At 38.7% G+C, this 23,986-nt stretch overlaps 1 protein-coding gene and 1 long non-coding RNA gene across 2 annotated transcripts in view; one reads left to right on the top strand and one right to left on the bottom strand.

The window, feature by feature from the left end:
• The first annotated feature begins 1,675 nt into the window (after positions 1-1,675).
• On the top strand, positions 1,676-22,333 carry LOC122104299. The gene is made up of 3 exons (XR_006146908.1): positions 1,676-1,752; positions 11,172-11,177; positions 22,323-22,333. It is a non-coding gene; the product is annotated as an uncharacterized LOC122104299 (long non-coding RNA).
• Positions 2,065-23,986, bottom strand: part of Rprd1a (regulation of nuclear pre-mRNA domain containing 1A) — a 54,093-nt gene continuing 32,171 nt past the window's right edge. The window contains exons 5-7 of the mRNA XM_042675108.1: positions 22,938-23,064; positions 22,648-22,823; positions 2,065-4,473 (exon numbers count right to left, since the gene is read on the bottom strand). Coding sequence (XP_042531042.1) covers positions 4,324-4,473; positions 22,648-22,823; positions 22,938-23,064 — 453 coding nt within the window. The 3' untranslated portion in view covers positions 2,065-4,323. The remainder of the gene's footprint in view (positions 4,474-22,647; positions 22,824-22,937; positions 23,065-23,986) is intronic.

Raw genomic sequence — 23,986 nt, forward strand, 5'->3', positions numbered from 1 at the left:
TAGTCTGTGTGTGTGTGAATGTGTAAATGCCTACAGTCCTGTATGTTATGCCAGTTTTATTTTAGATCTAGCTTCATGCAGTTTGTCTCTGAGCTTAGCTTGGCTTCACTTAGCATGATTTGTTCTGTGCCCATCTATTCCCTGTAAATGTTGTAAATGAATGAGTAAAATTCCACTGTGTATGTGTACCACACTTCTATCATAGGGCATCTGGGGTTCTATAGCCTGGCTACTGTAAATAGTTTGTTTTTTTTTTTTGGGGGGGGGGGTCCGGTCGCGGGGCCTGAACTCTGGGCCTGGGCGCTGTCCCTCAGCTCTTCAGGTAAAGGCTAGCGCTCTACCATTTGAGCCACAGCGCCACTTCCGGCTTTTTTCTTTTTGCTTATGTGGTGCTGAGGAATCGAACCCAGGGCCTCAGGCATGCAAGGCAAGTGCTTTACCACTGAGCCAACTTCCCAGCTCCGTAAATAGTTTTTTGAAGAATATCCAAACTAGGGCTGGGAAGGTGGCTCAGTGGTAGAGCACTTGCCTTGCATGCATCAGGCCCTGGGTTCGATTCCTCAGCACCACATAAGCAGAAATCTCAAAGTTGTATTGATTTGCATTTCTTTTGTGGCCAGGGGTGTTGAGCATGGGTCTATTTACCACTGTTCTGAGACATCTCTCTAGCTCCTTTGTCCATTTATTGATACATTAGGTTTTTGGGGGGAAGTGTTAATTTTTTGAGCTCCTTGTATATTTTGTATATTAGGCCCTTGTTGGATATATTGCTGGTAAAGATCTCCCAGTCTGTTGGCTATCTTTCCATTATTTTAAACTTGAGTGTGGACATGAGCGTTACCAACAAGTAGCAGAAAAGTAAACCACGAGACCTGACCACAGACTTACTGAGGCAGAAGCTCTGCAGGTGGGGCCCAGCCATCTATGTTCTAGTAACAGCTCCAGGGAATTCTGACACTGGATTTTGTCACTGACAGTAATCTCCTTCAGCATTTTCTATTATTTCTTTGAATACTTCCAGTACTTTGCTTCCGTCTTGGTCCCCTAATCCTCTGCCTTCTACCCTGTACTCACTGACTCAGAATCACAAAAATAAACCTCACAAAGAACCTTCAAAAAGAACATAAAACTTTATTAAGAACAGCTTATACAGCCAAAGAAAAGGGGGTAAACAGTCCAGGAGAGTTCATCTTCCCGTGTGCTATTGCCTCCTCACAACACAGTCTTGTGGATGGCTGGAATTACAGCGGGCAACAAATGCTCTGTCTAAATCAATTCATTAAGTAACACAATGTTCCCTTTCTGTACAGAGAAGAACTTGTTTACACTTTCAACAGTTCATAGTGCAACAACTATGAGACAAGACTACATTTTTAGGAGCTATTTCCTAATAGAATACCAACCAGTTTAGTAGCTGTCATTTCATATAATGTAAATCTTTAAAATGGGGAATTCAGAAAGGGCCTTCTGATTTTCCCAATTAATTGGTACTTTTGAGTTTTTTCTATTTAAAGAGTCCTCAGAACCAGTCTATTAACTATACTGTAAAAGATGAGATCTCATCTATAGTGATAATTGACATTTAGGTGTTTTGTTTTAATTTTGCAAATCAAGACTGGATCATCCCAGCTTTTGCTGATTCTAAAGGATTTCTTATACAAAAACCCTGATTCAGAGTACACATGAAAGAGGTACCAAAATAGCAGAATACAGAATGGTTTTCCTTGGGGAGGTTAGCTATTGAGTACATTCGTTCCCCTGTGGTTCTTTCATTTACTGTAGGGATGGAAGAAGCAGAGGGAGCGCCTAGTCAGATCAACACTAGACAGCTCTCAGACTGTTGACAGGGAAGAGTAACGCTATCCATTCAAAACACAGTGCCCCTACTGCAGGTGTGCAGATATGCTCTCTCAAGGAGCCGGGCCAGACCGCACTCAGTTGCATGATTTGCCTTGGGTACGCAGTGTACAAAATGCTCATGATTTAGATTTTGGTATTATAGTACCCCCAGCCTAACCCCATTTCTTGAGAACATCTAGTCTTTTTAGGAAGGATGACTTTTTCCTGCTAAGGCTTACCATGTTAACTATTATAAGGCTGAAATGTTTGTGACTAGTTTGTGTTCAGTTAGTGAGCTAACCAACAACTGAGGTTTGTGGAGGACTGACTGGTCAAGGGGTGCAATTCAGGTACTTGAATACTATCACATCACAAATCTCATCGAGCTCTAAAAAAATAATGCATTTTTATCATAAATATTTAGAGAAGATACTGGAATTAAAATCAGTATCTAAGTCAGAAGTTTGTCATGAATAGTGAAAATATTTCCACATACTTCTCAAAGATTTTAAGTGTTGCTAGGAGTACATACTTTATAAATTAGTTTTAACTGGAAAAAATATTTTTGAATGAATAAATCACATTAGCAGATCATAAATAAAGCCAAGATACTGAAATAAATTAGCATACAATTTTGCTTTCACATTAACAACAAAAACTAACTTACTTCGTATACTTTCATAACAGTGATAACCAGGTTTCGTAGCTGTGCATTTATTACCTCCCTCCTTTGCAGAATCTTTCCTTGTATTTCCCATACCTAACCACAGAGGCATACACTTCAGTATGTGTCTGGCTCCACACATAATTTCCTTAGAGTGACATTACAAATGCTGGCCATGATCTACAAGTAACTTATCAACCGTACCACAAGTACATTCATGGTTAAGTGGATTAGGTTTCCAGCTGAGCTTCAGTAGTAGTGTGTGACAGGGAACCTGACTATTGTTTCTGTGAGAAAACATCCTAAGTCCCAAAAGCTGTTCAAAACACTGAGTAAAAGATATACATGTAAGTGGATGAATGACTACTTCTATGCATCTGTTTTGAAGAGAGGTCAAAATTTTACAATCAGTTTCCACAACTACTATCTATTAAAAATAAATATCTGCCTTTTTCACTGGTAATCATTTTAACTATAGTCTCTAACACTGAGAGAACAGAGTGCAGCCATTTAGAGTAGTGAGACATAATTGGCTTGTGTGATTTAAAGGGTGTTCTATTAACTATCTAATTTGAATCTGATAGGAGAAATGTCTAACATGTAAAGCAATGAAAGATAAAGATGCTTGTTCTAAATTATTATTGAATACAAATTCACAGCTTAACAATGAAATCCAAAAAGGCTGGAGAGCATGCAACTGCCCTAACACACAGAGTTAGAAATAAAAGGTAAAAGTACATTTGTTTTATATTTACATCTGTAAACATACAAATATAGAATTTACCCAATCTACCCTGTAGTGTAGCACTGCTTCATTTCCAAGAGTACAGTCATTCAAAAACCTTAAACTATACCAATGTTCCAAGGTTAGTTTACTCAATGTTAATGAATATTGAATTCTTGAGTTTTTAGTGCTAAAAGTTCTAGAGTTTTTAAGTTATATGCCCAAGGAAATAATAAAAGGATCATTACTTTGTTTCTTTTAATCCCACAGATGGCTTTTTTGTTGAAGGGATTGATTATGTTTAAAACAAGACTGACTTGACAAATAGGAATCAGTTCCAGACCCAAAGCTCTTCTCTTGGTAGTGTGTCAAGTTTTATAACATTTTCATTTTAATCTACTCAAATAATTCTCAACAGTACAACCAAAGTATTCCCTATTTAGTAATCTTTTTATTTTACACTGGCAGTTGGAATGGAACTCCTACAGTGCTATGGGGGAAAGTTCTCTAGGCTTTGACCTGACCCCCCAGTGGCATCATGTTTACTGTTAAGTTACAGACCTCTAAGGAACCAAAGGCCTTGAAAAGGCACAGAACCAGCTATGGTGTTGGGAAGATGGGTGAAAATTAAATTGGAACATTTAATCCCTTCTACAGTCAAGTCTTAAACTGTACCATAATAAAGTCAACCAGATCCTGATTCGTTCTTCCCCTTTAGAATTAGATAGTATACAGTGATTAGATACTGGAAAAAAAAAGAAAGAAAAAGAAAAGCAACTGAAAATACATGAAGAAATAGAAACATGGAATCTCTCACAAGGACCTGGATCAAAAGAATTTACAAAAAGGTCTTCTGAAAATAATCACTATTTGTGAGTTACTGATACACAGGGATCATTACCTTATTTAGCCTAGTCACATTAACTTACTAGTAAAATAGTAAACAAACCAACATTTTAACAATTTTATAAATTACTTGTCATTTCTTTGTTAGTACCACTCTCTCAACAATATACAAAAATAATGCTTACAGAACTATCCACCTAATCTGTCTTCATCTCTTTCAAAGTTCTGGGTCCTGGAAAGAGACTGGTCGTCAGTCTTCACTGTAGATGTCTCCAGCAAAGGGCAGGTGCATGTGACTGCCAGTGACATTTGGCAATCGAGATAAATCTGGCAGGCTCTGGATCCGAGACCTCAGTTCTTTTCGTACCAGGGAAACTCTGGCTAACTTGCGCTTGTATTCCTGTAACAGCAAACCATTTTAATTAGCATTTGGGGATTCAAAGGACTATCTAGCTAATATTCTGAAATAAAAACAAAAACCTGCTACTATTGTCAGTTAATGACAAGGTTATTCCAACATAAGTTTTAGTTTATCCAAACAGGTAAATATGACTGAACACTTTACATGCATTACATGCAGTACATGAAAACATCATAATAAACCCGTTACTTTGTACAATTGATATATATTACTAAAAGAAAGAGCTTTGAAAATATGTAACCACATAAACTCTTTTTTTGGTCAGCTGTGAGGTTTGAACACAGGGCTTGGGTGCTGTCCCTGAACCTCTTTGTGCTCGAGGCTAGCACTCTATGCTTGAGCCATAGCACCACTTCCTGTTTTTGAGTGGTTAATTGGAGATAATAGTCTAACAGGGACTATTTGTCCCGGTTGGCTTTGAACCACAATTCTCAGATCTCAGCCTCCTGAGTAGCTAGGATTACAGGCATGAGCCACTGGCTCTGAACATGGAAAAACCACAATCTTTGTTTGTTGTGTCATGCATGTAGAAAGATGAATATGTTAATATACAACCTTGGTATAAACGGTTTTCAGCTGCCTTTTAGTTCGGCAAGAAAAATTACACATTTTCCCCCCACAAACCTGAACTAAAATTCAGCACTGCTTTTAATTACAAAGGTTAGCAACAAATTACAGTAGGGTCAGTATCTGTGACTTTGCTTCCAACAGAAACCAGTTCCTTCAGGTTATAGTTATGAAGTGTTTTCAAATTATTGTTATCATTGCTTTACAACTTTGGTAAGTTATTTAATCTACCACTGAATATTATTAACAAAGAAACATATACTGTTGTACACATTTTAAATTTTTGACAGCTGTAGCCGGGCGCCGGTGGCTCAAGCCTGTAATCCTAGCTACTCAGGAGGCTGAGATCTGAGGATCACGGTTCAAAGCCAGCCCAGGCAATGAAAGTCCATGAGACTCTTGTCTCCAATAAACCACTAGAAAACCGGAAGTGGCGCTGTGGCTCAAGCGATAGAGCACTTGTCTTGAGCTGAAGAGCTGAGGGGTAGCGCCCAGGCCCAGAGTTCAAGCCCCACCACTGACCAAAAAATTTTTTGACAGCTAGAATTCAATACAACTCATTTCCTTTGTAATGGTATGCATTTTATTTTGTACAAATAAAAGGAAGGGCTCCATGGCTCACCTGACTGGGCACAAGTACAGGTACAAGTTAGGAAAGCCTTGCAAACAAGCCCAAGAAATCAGCCAATGAAAATCTATCAAGATAATCTTTGGCTTACAGGGAATAACCCATTCTCTATACTGGATATGTCTCCTAAGTGAAGTTCTAGACACTTGGTTAAATCTTCTAAAAGGACAGTAGAGAATATTCTTTCTTAATCAATGGAGATGAGACCTAAAGGGGGAGTCCAGAAAAATGGGTATTCCTAAGGACCTCTCTGGCAAAAAACTGATCTGTCCCACAGACAGGACAGTGCAGTCTAACAGCTTTACACTTTGTCAGCTTGCCCACAAACTGCCTTTCCTCATTAGTTTATCTCAAAAATCTGGCTGTACATCAAACTACCTAAGAAATATTTGAAGAGAACTACCTCTAACTTTAACAAATAACACTATCCCAAAAAGGGTCCAAAGCATATGTAAAGGCTCCCAAGGTTATACTAGTATACAGTGAGACTCCTGTGCCCCTTCTTTACAGTGTTAATGCTAAAGTGAAATCAACTAGTGAGTTCTCTCCACAATTTTGCGGGCAATTCTGGGATTTAAACTCCACACCCATTTCTTCTTTATTTTTTAGATAGGCCCTTGTGCTTTTTCCTAGGGATAGCCATAAACTGAAATTCTTCCACCTCAGCCTCCCATGTGGCTGGGTCTACAGATACACATCACCATGCCCTGCTGGGTTTTGAAAAAGGGTATGGTTAACTTTTGCCCACACTGTTGTCCAACTACAACCCTCACATTTCCACTTCCCATTGAGCTGGGATTACAGGGATCCACTACCCCCAGCTTTTTCTTGTGTTTTTAATCCTCTTAAATTATAATTATACCTGGCAGAGAACCCAACTTCTCTAAAGAAATGGAAGAATAGGACTCTGAAGCACAAGAAACCCTGGGAGACAAAGCAAGCCAGGTGGAAAGCTGGAAAATAAAGGATAGCTCTGAGAACGTAACAGAGGTATCAACTTGTTGTGACCACATATCCAGCATTTTCAATCATCTTGAAAGTAAGGTGCAGTAATATATAGTTTAATAAGATTATACAAGGTCAAGGGAAGATTTTTTCCCCCTTTCACACTATCACAAGTGTGCAGCATGGCAGTTCAGAATGGCAAATAGGAGATAAGCACCAGAATATTTCACATTCAGCATTCATTCTTCTCAACAGAATCTACTGCTTCTGATAACAAATCACATAAATGCCAAACGGAGACTGTCTAGAAAGCACAAGACCCTGAGTTTAGCTCACAGTACTACATCATGATGATGATGATGATGATGATGATGATGGCTGTGTGAAAGGAAACGGGGTGGGGGAGGTAATAGAAGTGAAGAGGATTGAGTACACTGCATGTACTTGTGAAGAAAATAAAAGCCATCAAAGACTTAAAAAGCAGAGAAGGAAAAAGGAGTTAAGGGAGTGTAAGTGGTGAGCCTGTTCAAAGGCTTCCTCACGAGGAAATCCTGTTATGCTACTGTTGCATTCCAATAAAAACATTTTAAAGATGTACCTTAATTCTTCATTGGGGGGCCAGTATGGATATTTGAACTGAGGGCCATGTGATTACTAGGCAAGTGTCCTGCCACTATAACTATGATGCCAGCTCTTTTGTTTTACATTATTTCTTAGATAGGGTCTTATTTTTTGTCTAGGCATGGATGATCCTCCTACTACAACTTCCATAATGCTAGCATTACAGGAGTGTACCTCCATGCCATATCTCCAAGTGGGATGAATTGGAAGAAATCCATACGCCATCACAGTGAAAGTGCAAAGTCAAAATACTGAAAGGAGAAAGACAGACAGCCTATTACTTCCTTACAAAGGGACCAGAATAAGCGAAAGGCAACAGTACATACATTCAAAGTGCTCAAAAAGAAAGAATTCCAACCCCATATCCTAAGTCAGCAGACATATTTCTAAAACAATTTCTGCAGATAAAACTGAATTTGTTGCTAACAGACCCACCTTAGAGGAAATTCTAAAAAATTCCTTCCTACTAAAAACCAATATATTCTCAAAGTAAACAGAATCCATAATGAAGAACCCAAAATAAAGGTTACTGTTACAGACTGAATGTAAATATTGAAGCCCTAACCCCAATGGGACTGCACTCTAACACTCGAATCACACCTCCTTTTTGCTTTTCGAGATAGAGTCTAATGGACTTTTCTGCCTGGGCTGGATTCAAACCACAATCCTCAAATCCTAGCCTCCTTAGTAGTCAGGATTACAAGTGTGAGCCACTTCCACCTGGCTAAAATAGCTACTTGTAAAACATGTATCTAATAGACAACTTAAACATTTTCCTGGATATTAAACATGCTTTGCATAGTTTTTATTCTTCACAAAAGCCCTGAAACATAAGGAATAATTATTTTATACATGAGAAAATGAAGCTTTAAAAACTAAACTGTCCAAGATTAATGCCAGACATCATGTAACAATTCATTTTGATACTACTTTAAAAAACAGTGAACAATAAACTGATAGATCTTATTCCTGGTCAAATGATAAAATATTAATACAGGCTGGTGATAGAACTCTTGCTGCAAAGGCCTAGGTTTGACCTCCAGCACTGGAAGAAGAAAAAGAAAGAAATAGGGAGAGACAGAGAGAGAAAACAGTTAAAATAATACAACCAACAGTAATTTCAGAGCTTTGCAGAACAGCATTGTTCTTAAATTACCCAGAATAATTAAGTTTGATTAAAAACATTACAAAACAGGGCTGGGAAAGTGGCTCAGTGGTAGAGTGCTTGCCTCGCATGCATGAGGCCCTGGGTTCAATTCCTCAGCACCACATAAGCAGAAAAAAAAGCCGGAAGTGACGCTGTGGCTCAAGCACTAGCCTTGAGCTGAAGAGCTGAGGGACAGCGCCCAGGCCCAGAGTTCAGGCCCCATGACGGGCCCCCCCCCAAAAAAACTTACAAAACAATCTATTACTTAACATTCCAAATAAATGGCCATTCACAGCAAATGTAGTAAAGTTACAGAAATAATAGAATTTCATGATATGAAGTCTAATCTGAACACAAATATGATACATTGGAGTATTTTGCTCAAATATTTCTCCCTTGTCCCAGGTCCTCATACAGTTTTGATCCCCAAGTATGAGCTTGCATCTGCCTCCACTGGGCAACCTCCCCCAATGACTTCTTCCCTATCTACTTTGTCTCTACTCTGTGGCCACTAACAATGCTCTTTGATATCCTACTCATGTTGTCACACAGTTGATGACTTCATGAAACACCAAAAACAGGGCTAGTCTATCAAAATACAATATATAAATATATGAAATACAACGATGAAACCTTATATCACAAATAAAAAACAGTAACTACAAGGTTAGTAACTACATGAAACATCAGAAAAAAATGGAGGATTTAACTAGACAAAAGGGAGAGAGGGGGAAAAAAAACAGGTTATACATGTCTTCAGAAAGGTAGCATTCCTAAGAGAATAGAGGACTGTGAATGTGGCTCAGTGTAAGTGCTTGTCTAGCATGCATGAAGCCCTGGGTTCGATTCCTCAGTACCACATACACAGAAAATGTCGGAAGTGGCTCTGTGGCTCAAGTAGTAGAGTGCTAGCTTTGAGCAAAAGCAGCTCAGGGACAGTGCCTAGGCCATGAGTTCAAGCCCCAGCCCTAGGACTGGAGAGAGAAAAGAGAGAGTGGAAACAGAGAGAGACAGACAGAGAGACAGAGACAGAAAGCTAGAGACAGAGAGAGGGAATACAGAATTCTTTGACATACTAAACTAGCTACATACTTAAAATGTTTTGTTTTGCAGATGGTAAAGAGGTAGCTCAGTGACAGATCACTTGCCTAATCATGTGCTTGGCCCTGGGTTTCGTCTCAATACTATGCAAAGTTATGTGGGCCAGGGCAGAAAAAAATGTCAGCAAAATAAACTGACCAGTATTTTTTCTACTACAAATAAGGTGACCAAAGAAAACCAGCTCTGTACCATTATCCTCTGCTCTCTTGTCCATCTTATCCATCTTTGTTTAGCCAGTAGCTATTTAAGATCTTAAAAATGAAGTACAACATTAAGTCCACAACAATGGAGCATGTACTTCAATGAGCAGATGTGTGTGCATCTATTGTATAGCCAACATGGAACTCAAGATGCAGGCTGTTACACAAGGCTTCTGCATTATCACCTCTCCCAACTTTTAAATCAATATTTTCTGAACTTTGGTTGTGTGTTATTCTTTATAATGTCTGTACTAGCCAATAGATAAACTATTATTGAGTTAACTTTGTGTGTATGCACCAGTACTGGGTCTTGAGTTCAGAAGCTTTGGTGTTTTCCCTTAGCTTTTTCACTGGAGGCTGGCACCCTACCACTTGAGCCACAGCTCTACTTCCAGTTTTTTGCTGTTCAACTGGATGGAGATAAAAATCTCACACTTTCCTGTCTGAGTTGTATTTCTTCAGATCCTAGCATAGCTAGAAATACAGAGCCACCAGCACCCAGCTTCAACTTACTTAACAAATCTTCATCCTGAGAAATAACAGTGCAGTGACAGGTTTATTGTTGTGCCCTGGCTTTTGACTTAACAGAGTAAAATGAACATGACTACTAAGTCTAAAAGTCTTTTCAGGTAGCACTGTGGCACAAGAGTCATCGCCAGCCTCATTCTTCATGGACAAGTCACTGTCTCTCTGCCTTAGTTTAATGATTTACCCATCTCTTCTAACACTCTTTAGAGTCTATTTTTCCCAGTTCCAACTTTATACAATGCTCAGTTTCACTGGTTAAATCCAAGCCCTTCTACTCTGCACAATTTTACCCCCATAATGGCCTAGGTAAGTTTTCACTTTGTCTAGAAACCCCTCCTCAGACCCTTTTATCCTTACTTCAGGTTTGCAGCTGAAACTCTCTGCTTCTGTCTTCTGTTATCCTCTCGGGGGCAGGAGCTTAATTCACACAGGTGAAAGGAAGTGTGACCTGTCTTGTGAGCACTACAAGTGAGTTAAGACCAGCTTGGAGTCTGGTAACTATTAGGCAAACTTTTCTTTACTATATATAAAATGTTCAACCTTACTCATGTAACTGTAACCCCTCTGTACAGCATCTTTACAATAAAATTTAAAACATAAAAATAAATGTTTAGAATTTAGATTTTGTAACACATATACTGACACTGCCATAGAAACTTTTCCTACTCTAGCTTCAAGATAACCTCTTAAAATGTGCTTCTACTCCAGGGCTTTTTTTTTTTTCACTTCAATTACTTCTGAACTTAAATATTAATGATTGTTTTCTGGTTTTATATCCATAATTAGGGGAAATTTTGCTTATGTACTTGTATTTCTTGCAATACCCAAAAGAGCACTAACGATGAACAGGATCCTCAGCCAATAAATACTCCATGACATCAGTACCTCTGGACTCAAACACTGCCTCTCTGATGGTGGGCAAAAGCCACTAAGCCCCAAGTCTCAGGTGCCTCCTTTAACTGTTCTAAAACTTACTGCTTTAAATAAAGTTTATTTCCAAGATTACATGTTTTTATGACTGCCTTCTCTTGTATATACTAATTCAGCTCTGCTCTGCTTTTCTTTAGAACAATGGTTACTTAAAAAACAAACAAAAAAAAATATGGAAAGCTGGTAGTGGTGGTGCATTCTTAAAATCCCAGCAATCAGGAGGCACTGGCAGGAGGACTAAAGTCCAGAGTAAGGCTATGTAGTGTGACCATATCTCAAAACCACACAAAGAATGTGGAGAATTTCAAGTGCATCCACATCGGTATCTTTAGGTAGCCATTTAAAGGGTGTGGCCAACTCTGAGATCATGCCAACTGGACTGAAACTACACGGACTTCCCATCCACTTACTACTGTTACTATAGCTGACAGAACTGCACCAAACCAGGAAGCTGAACCCTGATTCACATGAGCTACTTGTATGATGTTCTTTTGGAACTGAACCCATGGATTTCAGAATGTTATGAAAGCCACACTTATCTAGGTCACTCCCCATATCTTTACTTGTGAAATCCATTTCTAGAGTACTTCTAAAGTATAACAATTATTAGCTGAGTAACACTCAGAATAAAAGGTTGTACTATAAGTTTCCAACAAGTAGACAGTGACAGCCTAGAGTAAACATTTAAGACTTTCCTCTGGACATTTTCTTAAGCAGTTCTGGGATTGAATTCAGGGCCTTCACACTCCCTCAGCTTGCTTGCTCACAGCCAGCTCCCTACCATCTGAGCCACACTTCCAAACCAGCTTTTGGCTGGTCCACTGGAGATGAGTTTCAGGACCATTCTGCCCAGATTGGCTTTGAACCTTGATCCTTTGGTTTCAGCCTCCTGAGTAGCTAGAGTTAAAGGTATGAGCCACAGGTACCTAGACAGAACATTTCTTAAAAATGAAGATAATGGCCAGGTGTTAGTGGCTGAGGATCATGGTTCAAGGCCCCAGGCAGGAAAGTCCCCATGAGACTCATCTCCAATAAACCACACAAAAACCAGAAGTGGTGCTATGGCTCAAGAGGTAGAGCGCTCGCCTTGAGCTGAAGAGCAGAAAGACAACTCCAAGGTCCAGAGTTCAAGCCCCATGACCGACAAAAAAAAAAAAAAGATAATGACATATTATGGCACATTTCCACAGTGTACATATTTACATCAATTCCTGAAGTCACATCTATGCAAACATCCAATTATATTTTCCCCTGTAAATCTCAACTTATGTAACTTTAGTCTAAAAATCTAATGGCTTCTGTTTATCTCTTGGCAACCTTCTCACTTTTCATGTTAGTCATATATTTGAGAATTAAAACAAGTGAGTTCTTAAAGAAAAAAAACAAATCAATATTGTAGTAAATCATATTCAAAATCAAAATGGAGACAAAATTTTGAAAACACATCAATCTTTTAGCTGGTGGTAACCTTCATGATCCTGATTCTTTGTTTTCCTGAACTTCATGGTTTTGTTGTTTGGGTGTATTTCATCCTATTCTTTGCCCTATTGCTGAAGCTACTGCCTTCACTATAACTATTAAGTCTTGCTGGGCACCAATGGCTCACACCTATATGGTGTGAGCCATTTCAGTCTCCTATTTGGAAGACTGAAGTGAGGATTGCAATTTGAGGAAAGACTGGGGAAGAAAAGTTTGAGACAGTGGTATGAGTCTGTTGTCCTAACCATATGGGAGACCAGTTTCAGGCTGGCTGGGGCATAAAAAATTCCTCCAGACTGTTTCAACAGAAAGTTGGGCATGGTGGCATAAGCCTGTCATCCCAACTACAGCAAGAAGTGAAAGATAAAAGAGCTGTAATCTATGTGCATGTCTGAGCAGAAGGTGAGATCCTATTTCAAATGTAACTAACTAGCACTAATAAAAGGGTGGAGGCATGGTCAGTGATAGAGCACCTGCCTGGCAAGCACAATGCTGAGTTCAAAACCCAAGTTACGGGCTAGGAAGGTAGCTCAGTGGTAGAGTGCTTGCCTTGCATGCATGAGGCCCTGGGTTCGATTCCTCAGCACCACATAAGCAGAAAAAAAAAGCCAGAAGTGGCGCTGTGGCTCAAGTTCAGGCCCACCACCGGACCCCCCCCCCCCAAAAAAAAAACCCAAGTTGCCATAAAGTTTTTATTTTGGGGGGTTGGGGGGGGTGGGGAGGTTGGTCTTGAGGGCCTGGACCTGGGCCTGGGTGCTGTCTCTCAGTAAGTCAGCTCAAGGCTAGCACCCTACCACCTGAGCCACAGTGCCACTTCCGGCTTTCTTCTGCTTATGCAATGCTGAGTAATTGAACCCAGGGCCTGGTGCATACGAGGCAAGCACTCTACCACTTAGCCAACTTCCCAGCCCCTTTTACTTACATTTTAAAAACCATCATACTTCAGTTTTTATTTCATTTTGCTTTGCCCTTAGGGACTCTTTGCTAGGTTAAGACAGGAAAAGTTAACTGAAGTATTGATCAAGACACACACACACACACACACACAATCCTAAACAAGGCAAAGAAATGTCATGTCTTAATACAGTAGGCATGATGCTTAGACCTGGTCATAGATTCCCATGTGGATGACAGCAAGGCATTTCTAACACTGTCCACCAGTTAGGTCTGTTACCAGCTCAAGCTAGGGGAGGGAATGCAAAGACCTCATAAGCATGTTTTATTCATCTTAAAAGAAAACAAATGCTTAGCTAATTGTGGTGATCCATGCCTGTAAGCTTGGTACTCAGAAGTTATGGACTTGGTAGAACTGAGGTTTCAAGACCAGCCAAGATCAAAAGCTAGCAAGATGCCATCTCAACCTTTAAGCTGGGCCTGGTGGTGTGGCCTGTCATCCCAATCATGTAAGAGTGTCAATCTGAGGCTGGCCCTATGCAAAAGCACAAGACCCTACCTAAATAAAGCACAAGACCCTTATCAAAACAAAGGCTGGAGGTGTGGATCAAGTGGTAGACCATCTGCCCAGACAGAAAGAACTCCTGGGTTCAAACCCAACATTGCCTGCCATCCCCTCCCCTATCCCTGCAAAAAACATTCCTCAAACTTAGCTTAGTATCTAATACTGGAACTTATCATTTATTAAGAAATAAGGTAACATCACATCTTTTTCTCAGTCTCTTCCTATTACCCCAAACTCTGATACAGTTGCCATTTTTCAACTAAATATAGGAAAATATTATCTTTTAGGGGAAATCAGTTTGGTGTAAATGGATGTTATCTATCAATGTCAGAGTGCACATTTTTAGTAGCTCTGTTACTAAAAACTTTCAGTAGCCTTCTGGATTAATAAGTCGAAAAGACAAAATGCTTTACCATGCTATCTGCAAGGAAGCTATCTGCCTAACTGGCTACTGACTTGGGTTTTAAAATATCAATAATGCTGCATTTAAATGAGGGTATACATATTTGGAGATTATCTAGCACACTAACTCAAACCAAGTAGCTGTCTGTCACATTTTCCATGTCCATTCTGAATGCCAACAATTGTTCTAAGCATTCCCTTTAATCCTCACAGGTAGACTAGTACTAGCCATCTATTATAGATGGTGGAAAAGTGTGATTACCCACTAAGAACCTTCACTCAAAGTTAGTAAACAGAGGAAAGGGGGACCTCAACCCTAGAGATTGGCTTCAGTCCTCATGCTTTACCATTAAGCTATCCTTTCTCATGTCCTGAAATTATATTAGGAACAGATATTCTGACGTACGTTGTCCAACTGAAAGCTATTCCTACAACTATTGGGTCACATCATGTCCTAAACCTCAAAGCTCTAGTGAGGCCACAAACTGTCATTGTACCACCAAGTCTGTTATTAAAGCATTTCTGGATTTCCTGGTAGTGTGAATAGTTCTCAATTTCTCTTAAATAGTATGTGGGCCTTGAGAAGAACTGTTTAATCAGAGTACAGTAGCAACTGCAGAGCAGAGAGAAGGGCAAGGAAGGCAAGAGAAATTGTGGGAAAGGTGCTCAATATTCCAGGAAAGTTTAACCTGCAAACAAGTCTATTTCTCCCTTGGCTCTGTGTGTGTGTGTCTGTGTGTGTTCACACGCACACACAAGCCAGAATCTGATAGACAGTGTAGAACATTATTTCTGCTTTCTCTAGTGTTTTACCTTTCCCATTAGTAAGCACTCTATTGACGTAAATTCCCGGTCTGCCAATTTCAAAACTTGTGTCATACATGACTAGTACTGATGTTTGACTTTTAGACTCGTTTTTTGCTTGCCTTATCATTACTATTGAATCACAAATATGACATATCAGACAATAAACCATAAAGTAAACATATTACTGTATGACGAGGGTATGTTAATCTTGTCAGGAGTGAAGTCTGATTTAGATGTAGATGCTAGACCATGAACCCATTGTGAACATAGCAAGATTGAGTGCACTGGATGCAGGTTTAACCATGCTGGTTTCCCTATTCAACCTCAGCAAAATAAATTAGCTTGCCAGTTTACCCAGAGGGAGGGGCCTGGGTGGCAAAGGAAATGCAAACAAAACACTTTAGACAACAGTTGAGAAAATTAGCAGGGGTCAGAGTTGGGGTCAGAAAAAATTTATGTGAAGCCGGGTGTTGCTGGCGCACACCTATAGTCCTAGCTACTCAGGAGGCTGAGATCTGAGGGTCATGGTTCAAAGCCAGCCTGGGCAGAAAAGTCTGTGAGACTATTCTCTACAATTAACCACCAGAAAACAGAGAGTGGTGTTGTGGTTCAAAGTGGTAATGCTAGCCTTGAGCAAAAGCGCTCAAGAACAGCATCCAGGCTCTGAATTCAAGCCCTATAACCGACAATAAAAAAATAAAAAATAATGTATGTATATGTCTGTAAACATCTGTCCATGGATGCTAGTTGGTTTACTGGAGGCAGAACTAGGACCAGTGGACACATAAACAGTGTCAAGCAAGACCATGCTGCCAGTTTAAATGACTAATGAAGTAGTGCTTAACTCTGTACTACCTACACTGCCATGCTAACAGCTACATATAACTGGTGTTACCTCTAAAGCAGTCTAACAAGGGAGCTAAGGCAAAAGGGCCACCTGTCATATATGATCCCAGCAGCTAGATGGGGACAGAATACTAAATTCTAGCACACCTTAAGAAAGTTGTACTGTTTGTTCATTCCAAATACTTTGAGACAGTCTCCCTGTGTGGTCCATGATCCTACTTCTACCTGCTGAGTGGCAGAATTACATAAATATACTACCACACTATTTTCTCATTTCTTTATTCTTTCCTCTTCTGAGTTTTCTGTTCACAAATTAGCAAACATGTCAAAAGTAAGCTACGATGATACTATACTAAGCATTTTGGTTTTGTACAGCAGGGTCTATGGAGTAATGTAGATGCCGATAATTGTGACAAAACTTCTAGCCACAAAAGTATCACTGGCTGGAAAGAAAAGAGAATTTGTATGCGTCTGTGTTGGAACTCGATTAGCACAACTCTTTCTTACAGTTTAAGCTATTCTCATTCCATCTCTATTATGGCTGTAATACTGTTACTTGTACTATTTCCCTGAATACTTGCCTACAGTTCTCAAATTATGCCTTTGCTGAACTGAAAAGATGATATATTTTCATTATTTGATATTAAAGATATTGTTTTATGTATACTAATTGGGGATGAGGGAAATGTCCATGTTCAGGTGTGGAAAGCTAAGGGACACCACCAAGGCCCTGACTTCTCATTACTGGCATACACACAAAAACTGATCAAATTGTAGGTGGCACTTGTGTCATCAATGGAGTCTAAAACTGAGTACATACTTTTCAATTAAAAAAACAACAACTTTACTACTACCTTATTGCCACATAAACATTTTCTAGGCCTCACTGCTGCAAATCACTCTACATGCTAATCCACTTAACAACCACAAACAGGTTTCCAAACAAACACGGCCAATGTTGCGATTCCTCTGCTATAACCACCTGCTTAGCGAAATTCAAGTGCCACAATGTAGCCCAACTCACTTTCTAATACCACTTCACTCCTTCTACAAACTCTCAGCTGCTAGAGTAACACAGACTGTAGCTGTTAACTGTCAAGCCTTTCCTTTGCCTCTGCAGGTACAGTAACTGCATTATCTACATAACATGCTTATCTATATAACTGCTTATCTACATAAATTCTTTTACCACAATGATGCCTCTCTTGACAGGAGAGGCATTCCATGAACAAGTGAGCAAGCAAAGGGAAATGCAATGTGCCCTCTATTCTCACATACTGCAATTATGTGAAAGGATTCAGATCTCATTTCTCGCTCCAGCTTTTCCACTAGGCGGCAGTTACCTTTCCCACATCCAACAGGTAACTGCTGAGTCCTGCCCACTAGCTATTCATGCTAAGGAGTTGGAAATTGTCAATGCTTCTTCTTATTGAAGGGACAAAAGAACAGCATAATTTACAACTTAGAAACTCCCATTTTCTCCCCGATGTTCAAATTGATCAGCCAATCTTCTAGATACTGTGCCTTGAACACAGACCATCTAAATCTTTTTAAGGACAGTAGGCCTCTCTTACCTAGGGTTATAGTTTCAACATGGTCCAAAAATATTCCAATTGTGCAAATGGCAATGAAGATATTTTGAAGGGCTGGAGGTGTGGCCCAAGTGGTCCAGGACTTGCCTAGCATACACAAAGCCCTGGGTTCAATCCCCAGAACCACAAAAATAAAAATAAAAATAATTGAAAGCCAGGTGTTGGTAGCTCATGCCTGTAATCCTAGTCACGAGGCTGAGATCTGAGGATTGCAGTTCAAAGCCAGCCTGGGCAGGAAAGTCCGAGAGACTCTTATCTCCAATAAACCACCAGAAAACCAGAAATGGCGCTGTGGCTCAAGTGGTAGAGCTCTCACCTTGAGCTGAAGAGCTCAGGGACAGCACCCAGGCCCAGAGTTCAGGCCCCATAACCAAAATACAATAACTGAGAAATCACTCATATAGCATTTCAATATAGTTTATTTTTGTTAATCTCTGTCAGAGCCTAACTTGTAAGTTAAACTTTACCATAGGTATATATAGGGAAAAACAGATTTTATATAGGTTGGCACTATGATCCATTCTTTCAGACACCCACTGTGTCTTAGAAGCATCCACCATAGATAATGGGATGCTACTGAATTATAAGACGTAAAAATAAGTTAAGTAGGGTTAGGAAGTGGCCCACTGATGCAGCACTTACCTAGCATGTACAAAAGCCTGGGTTTGATCCCCAGCAGAAAAGCTAGCCAATTACTCTAGATATATTTTTATCCAAAAATCAAGTATCTGAAGCATTCTTATTCCTTTAAAGTACTGACTCTTACTGATTTTTATTACAAAGGCCCATACTGTGTTTAACAAAAACAGTTGAAAGCCTATTAGGAAAAATACTCTAGACACTGAGGATATGACAATAAACATGAAAAAAATCCAAGTTATCCTCATGTCCTAGGGTGCACATTCGAGTAATAAATACACAAGACTAAGTACAGAGTGGTAAACGTTCAAGTAGGAGAAATATTTAGTAAAGAAAAACAAGACAACAGTTTTGCTGTGGAAGGGGAAGGTATAGTGGGTGGAACCAAAGGAATGGGACAGAAGACTGAATGTACTGAAAACATGTTTAGCAATGGGCAAAGCAAAAGTCCTGATATGGAAATGTACTTCATGGGCTTGAAGTACTAAGTGGAAGGCACACACTGGCTTATTACTCAAGATTTCACAGGCCACTGTACAAATTTATTTATTGCCGGTCCAGAGGCTTGAACTCAGAGTCAGCTGTCCCTAAGCCTCCTTGTGCTCGAGGTTAGTGCTCTACCACCTTGCTACATACCACTTCCAGCTTTTTCTGAGTAATTTACTGGAGATAAGAGTCTCACAGACTTTCCAGGCTGGCTTCAAACTGTGATCATCAGATGATCTCAGCCTCCTAAGTGGGTAGATTACATGTGCTCAGCTCACTGTATGAATGTAAAAAAAAAGATACAAAAGACTAAGGAGAAGCAGTGGAGTGCTTTAAACAAGGGTGTGACAGGACCTGGCTCCTCCTTACAAGATGCATCAAGTAATAGTCGTGCAGAAGATAGATACTAGAAGGACCAGGCAATACCAGTCAGGCATGGTGGTACATGCCTTTAATCCTAGTTCAGGAAGTAGAGTTAAGTGGATCAGAAGTTCAAGGCCAGCCTGGGCTATATAGTGAGACTGTAACAAAATTAATAAAATATTAAATACAGATAAAATGGTAAAAATAGAGGGCGAGAACTAATCAAAACCCATATACATCATAATTATTTCTAGTTGAAATTATAAACATGCAAGTTAAAAATAAAATCATCATATACTGGGTGTCTGCTCATACCTGTAATCCTAGCTACTCAGAGAGCTGAGATCAGAGGATTATAGTTCAAAGCCAGCCTGGGCAGGAAAGTCTGTGAGACTTTCCAATTAACTACCAAAAACCTGGATTTGGCCCTATGGCTCAAAGTGGTAAGCACTAGCCCTAAGCACAAAAGCTCAGGAACAGTACCCAGGCCTCGAGTTCAAGAACCAGGAGGGGGAAAATGAAAATCTATGTAATGAAAGATAAAAACCAAACAAAAAAGAGATAAAACAAATGAGCTTCTAATATATGTTTATACTAGTCTCTGGCATAAAATCTCATAAGACATCTCCACAATGACAATGCCTGTCACCTCAGTGACAGTAGGGAAACACAGAGATTAGCCTGGATACAATGTAAGACCATACCCCAAAAAGCAACCAAAGTGGTAGAATGCCTGCCTAGCAAGTGTGAAGCCTACAATTCAAATCTCACTACTGCTCATATATATATAAATACACACACAATAATTGTTCAGATACATGAGAACTGTGAACTATGTGATTATCACTGCTGATATGAAAAACGTTGTCTTTACTCCCCAGTTCAGTGTCAACTTTAAAGTGAAGCTACCTAGTTAGTTGAAAGAATGTCTAAATATCCCAAGTAATTTCTCAATCATCTCACAAAAGAATCAATTAGGTCGAAATGGAAATATATAAAAAGTTCTGCTGAATAATTCCATTGTTTATGAAGTTGTATATTTCTTGTAAAAAAAAAAAGTTGCCTATAAACTGGGCATGGCTCAAGCCTATAATCCTAGCTACTTGGGAGGTGGAGAACGGGGAGAATTGTGGTTAAAAGCCAGCCTGGGCATAAAAGTTAGGTTCCATCTGACCCAATAGCTAGGCACAGTGGTGTATGCCTATTATCCTATGTAGGCTGCCTTCCTGTAGAGGGGAAGCTCTATGGGCAGGCATGGTGGCACATGCCTGTCATCACTATCAACAGTGCACAAGTAGGAAGATCACAACCCAGGCCTGCCTGGCCTTAAAGTGAGACCCTACCTCAAAAATAATACAAAAAGGGTCTAGAGGAATGGCTCAAGTGGTAAAGCATCTACTTTGCAAGTTACTGAGGCCCTGAGTTCAATACTTGGTACTGCTACAAAGAAAGAAGCCAAATGTAATTGAGATAATTGGTGGTTTCTCTTATAATGGTAACATGCAGTTATGCTGAACAAAATTTCCTAGGAGATTTTAAGACAATGGTTCAATCTGAAGTAGGAGGGATTAAAAAGAGTAAGAAAATGAGGGTTTAGCTTTTACTGTAATCTTACATTTCTCTAAGTAAAAACAGAAAGCAAATGTACACAAACTATAGAGGCAAAAGTCCCTGTATTCTAAACAATTACTAACTCTTTGAGCAAGCTACTTTTGTCTCTTTCTGCCTCAGTTCCATGAGAGAATCATACATTCTGCTGTATAAATTTAATGAACTGATTTGTGACATGCCTAGAATATTCTTGGCCTCACCACCTATAACAACTGACCAAAACCTGGCTTGAATGGACTGGGGGAAGAAAGGAACCCAAGCAACCTGAGGATAAGGATATGGGGGAAAATATGCTGCTCTATTTTTGACATATACATTTCAAATATAAATTCTAATTTTGAAACTAGTGATAAGTGGCCAACAGTGTGAGAAAGCAGTATAAGTAGAAAAATAAAAAAAGTTTCAGTCTTCTCTTCAGTTTTCAAAAACATGAGACAATACAGGCTTTAGAGTTTGATATTTATTTTTATCAGGAAGAATATGCTAATGGTGATGACATCATTAGAAGATACGCCCATGTCCAATATCTGCAACACAAGCTCAATAGAAGTTAAAGAAATTATACCAAAAAGACTGAAGACAAAATTGTACAATATTACTTACCCTTATCTCTGCAGACAATAAAAGAAGCAACACTATATTTAAGACTGAAGTTTAACCACAAGATCAAGACATTGTAAGTGAACTATTAAAATTCATCTTTTTAAGAAATTGCATCTTTATCAAAGTGGGCAAAATTTTTAAGGGCAGAGAACAGTGGCAATAACTGAGTTTATGTGAGCAGAGAAGCAGAAAACTGAAAAAGGATAATGCTAAAATAAGCTGTAAATCTGGGGTGGGGTAATCAAGTAGCTCTCTTGACAGTTGCAATGGCAAGCCGGTCCAAGCACCATCTGGGACATAAATTAGACTGCTGAGCGAAGAACTAAGTAATAATGAATGAAAGCAACTTAATATTGGGAGGGATGGGTGAGAATGTTGAAAAGAGTGACACTGATCAAGATGCATTGTACTTATGAATGTCATTGCTAAATGGCAAATCCTTGCAACTTAAAAGTACTACTATTATACACCTGCAAATTTATAGTGGACTGTCTAAAAACAAATTATAAACTCACTTACATACTATTAGACTAAGATATTGGTAAGGCAGGAAAAAATTTAAACAAAAACTAGTGAACTGAATGACTCTTTAAAGAAAACCAAATCTAATGCATTTATTCCCGCTCACAGAAAATATAAGACTCTTTAAAATTACCTTCTAAACTCCCAGACTTCTGATCAACAGTACCAAATTGTTACTTAAATGTTGAAAGTATGTGTGAGCCCAGCAAGTATAGGTGGGAAAATGTTAAGTGTCAGAACTGAGGTTGAACAAGGCAGTCATCTGAAGATTTAATGATACAACTAAAAGACTACATTCACTTAGAACAGGGACTGAATAAGTCTAACCATAATTTAATGCTGTTACCACCAGGCTTCATTCCCATTATTATTTTTCTATTCTGTGCTTGAAAATCAGAGTTTAAGTACATAGAATTCTACTTTTGCCTGGGACTTCACATTAATAATTTTCAAATTTAACCAATTCTGCTAATTCCAAATTTCTATGCTTAAAGCAGGTTGACTTAGTTCAAGTACAGAGAAGGCCACTAATGTAAAGGGAAGCTTACCTGAGCCACTGCCTAAAAAACTCCACAATCCAAGAAATTCAAGATGTGCAGGCACATTAAGGTATATTAAAATTCCTACCAAAAAGTAAGTTAAACAAAAAAGCACTAAAGAAGCAAAAGATTACGCACTTCCAATTTATGCTCTTTCTCTGCAAGGGCTTCCTTTTGACAACGAAGAAAATCTGCTAACATTCGAGTGAGCTGCTTTCTATCATCTATTTCTGCCGCCAATCTGCCATTATAATCTGCCAGCAACATACAAGCATCCTCTACCATTTTAGAAAGCCTTTCTCCAGATTCTTTATCTAGGAAAAGCATAGGATAATAAAATTATTACAAAATAAAAACAATGATATATGCTGTTCCCACATTCTGCCTCCTCCCAAAAAAACATTCTGGAATACATTTTATCTTCTTACCTGTTATTTTATCAAGGAGAGATACTTCTTGAACTTCCACAGGCAAAGAAGCTATCCGCTGATGGACTGCTGCATCACCAGAAGCTGCATTTTCTAGATCTTGCAGGGCTCTAACGAGATCTAGAGTCTAAAAAGTTATACAACTTCAAGACCAAAGTAAACAGTGTTAACAAATACAAAACACTTAACATTTACTTCATATTCCTAATCCTATGGTGCACGTACTAACGCCAAGTTTTCATTTTATAAAGTGCTTTGAAGACAATCATTTCTTTTATAAAATAGAAAAACAAGCTACATTATATACAAAGCACTGAAACTGTAATCAAACAGATAATCTCTACCAAGTGGTAGAGACAGTATTAAAAAAAAAAAGGTTGGATTCTTTAAATAAGGTGACTGACTTATGAGGCAGAGACATCGGTAGAAAAAGGAAGTGACAGCTATTACCCAGAGCTTGTCAATAAATAATATACTTATTAAATTATTATTGCCTGTATCATCATTAAATGAAGATTTACTTACACATTATATTGAACATTGAGGAAAGGAAAATATAAATCAACTATTACAAGAAAAAGTCTCAGATTCTATTTCTAAATGCTATAATTTAAAAAATAGGAGAAATGTAATCTGGGGATGGATATATGTTCAGATATGATTATCCTATCATTAAAAAAATTGTGTATCTGATGGCTAACGTTTATGTATTGCTTAGCCAATATATAAATTATCTTATTAAAATATTTATTTTCACTATTTTTATAATATCATAATTAGAAAATAACAATTACAGTATTTTAATTGCACTGTTCTCTTACTTTAATTTTATGTTCTTTACTTTTTTATTTTTGGCAGTGTTGAAGTGCTAGACAAACACTCCACCACTGAGCCACATTTTCAACCTTAACTCAACTGTTTCTATACTAGCTATAATTAAAAGAACAATTCCTCATTAGCAATTTCACAACACATAATATGTTATTCTAAAGAAAATTAAATGTTCTTTTTACTAGTCTCCATCCTTATCCATTTCATCTTTCTTTTTT

Source organism: Dipodomys spectabilis, unplaced genomic scaffold (assembly GCF_019054845.1).
Source record: "Dipodomys spectabilis isolate Male_0828 unplaced genomic scaffold, ASM1905484v1 ptg000024l, whole genome shotgun sequence".
Taxonomy (NCBI): Eukaryota; Metazoa; Chordata; class Mammalia; order Rodentia; family Heteromyidae; genus Dipodomys; species Dipodomys spectabilis.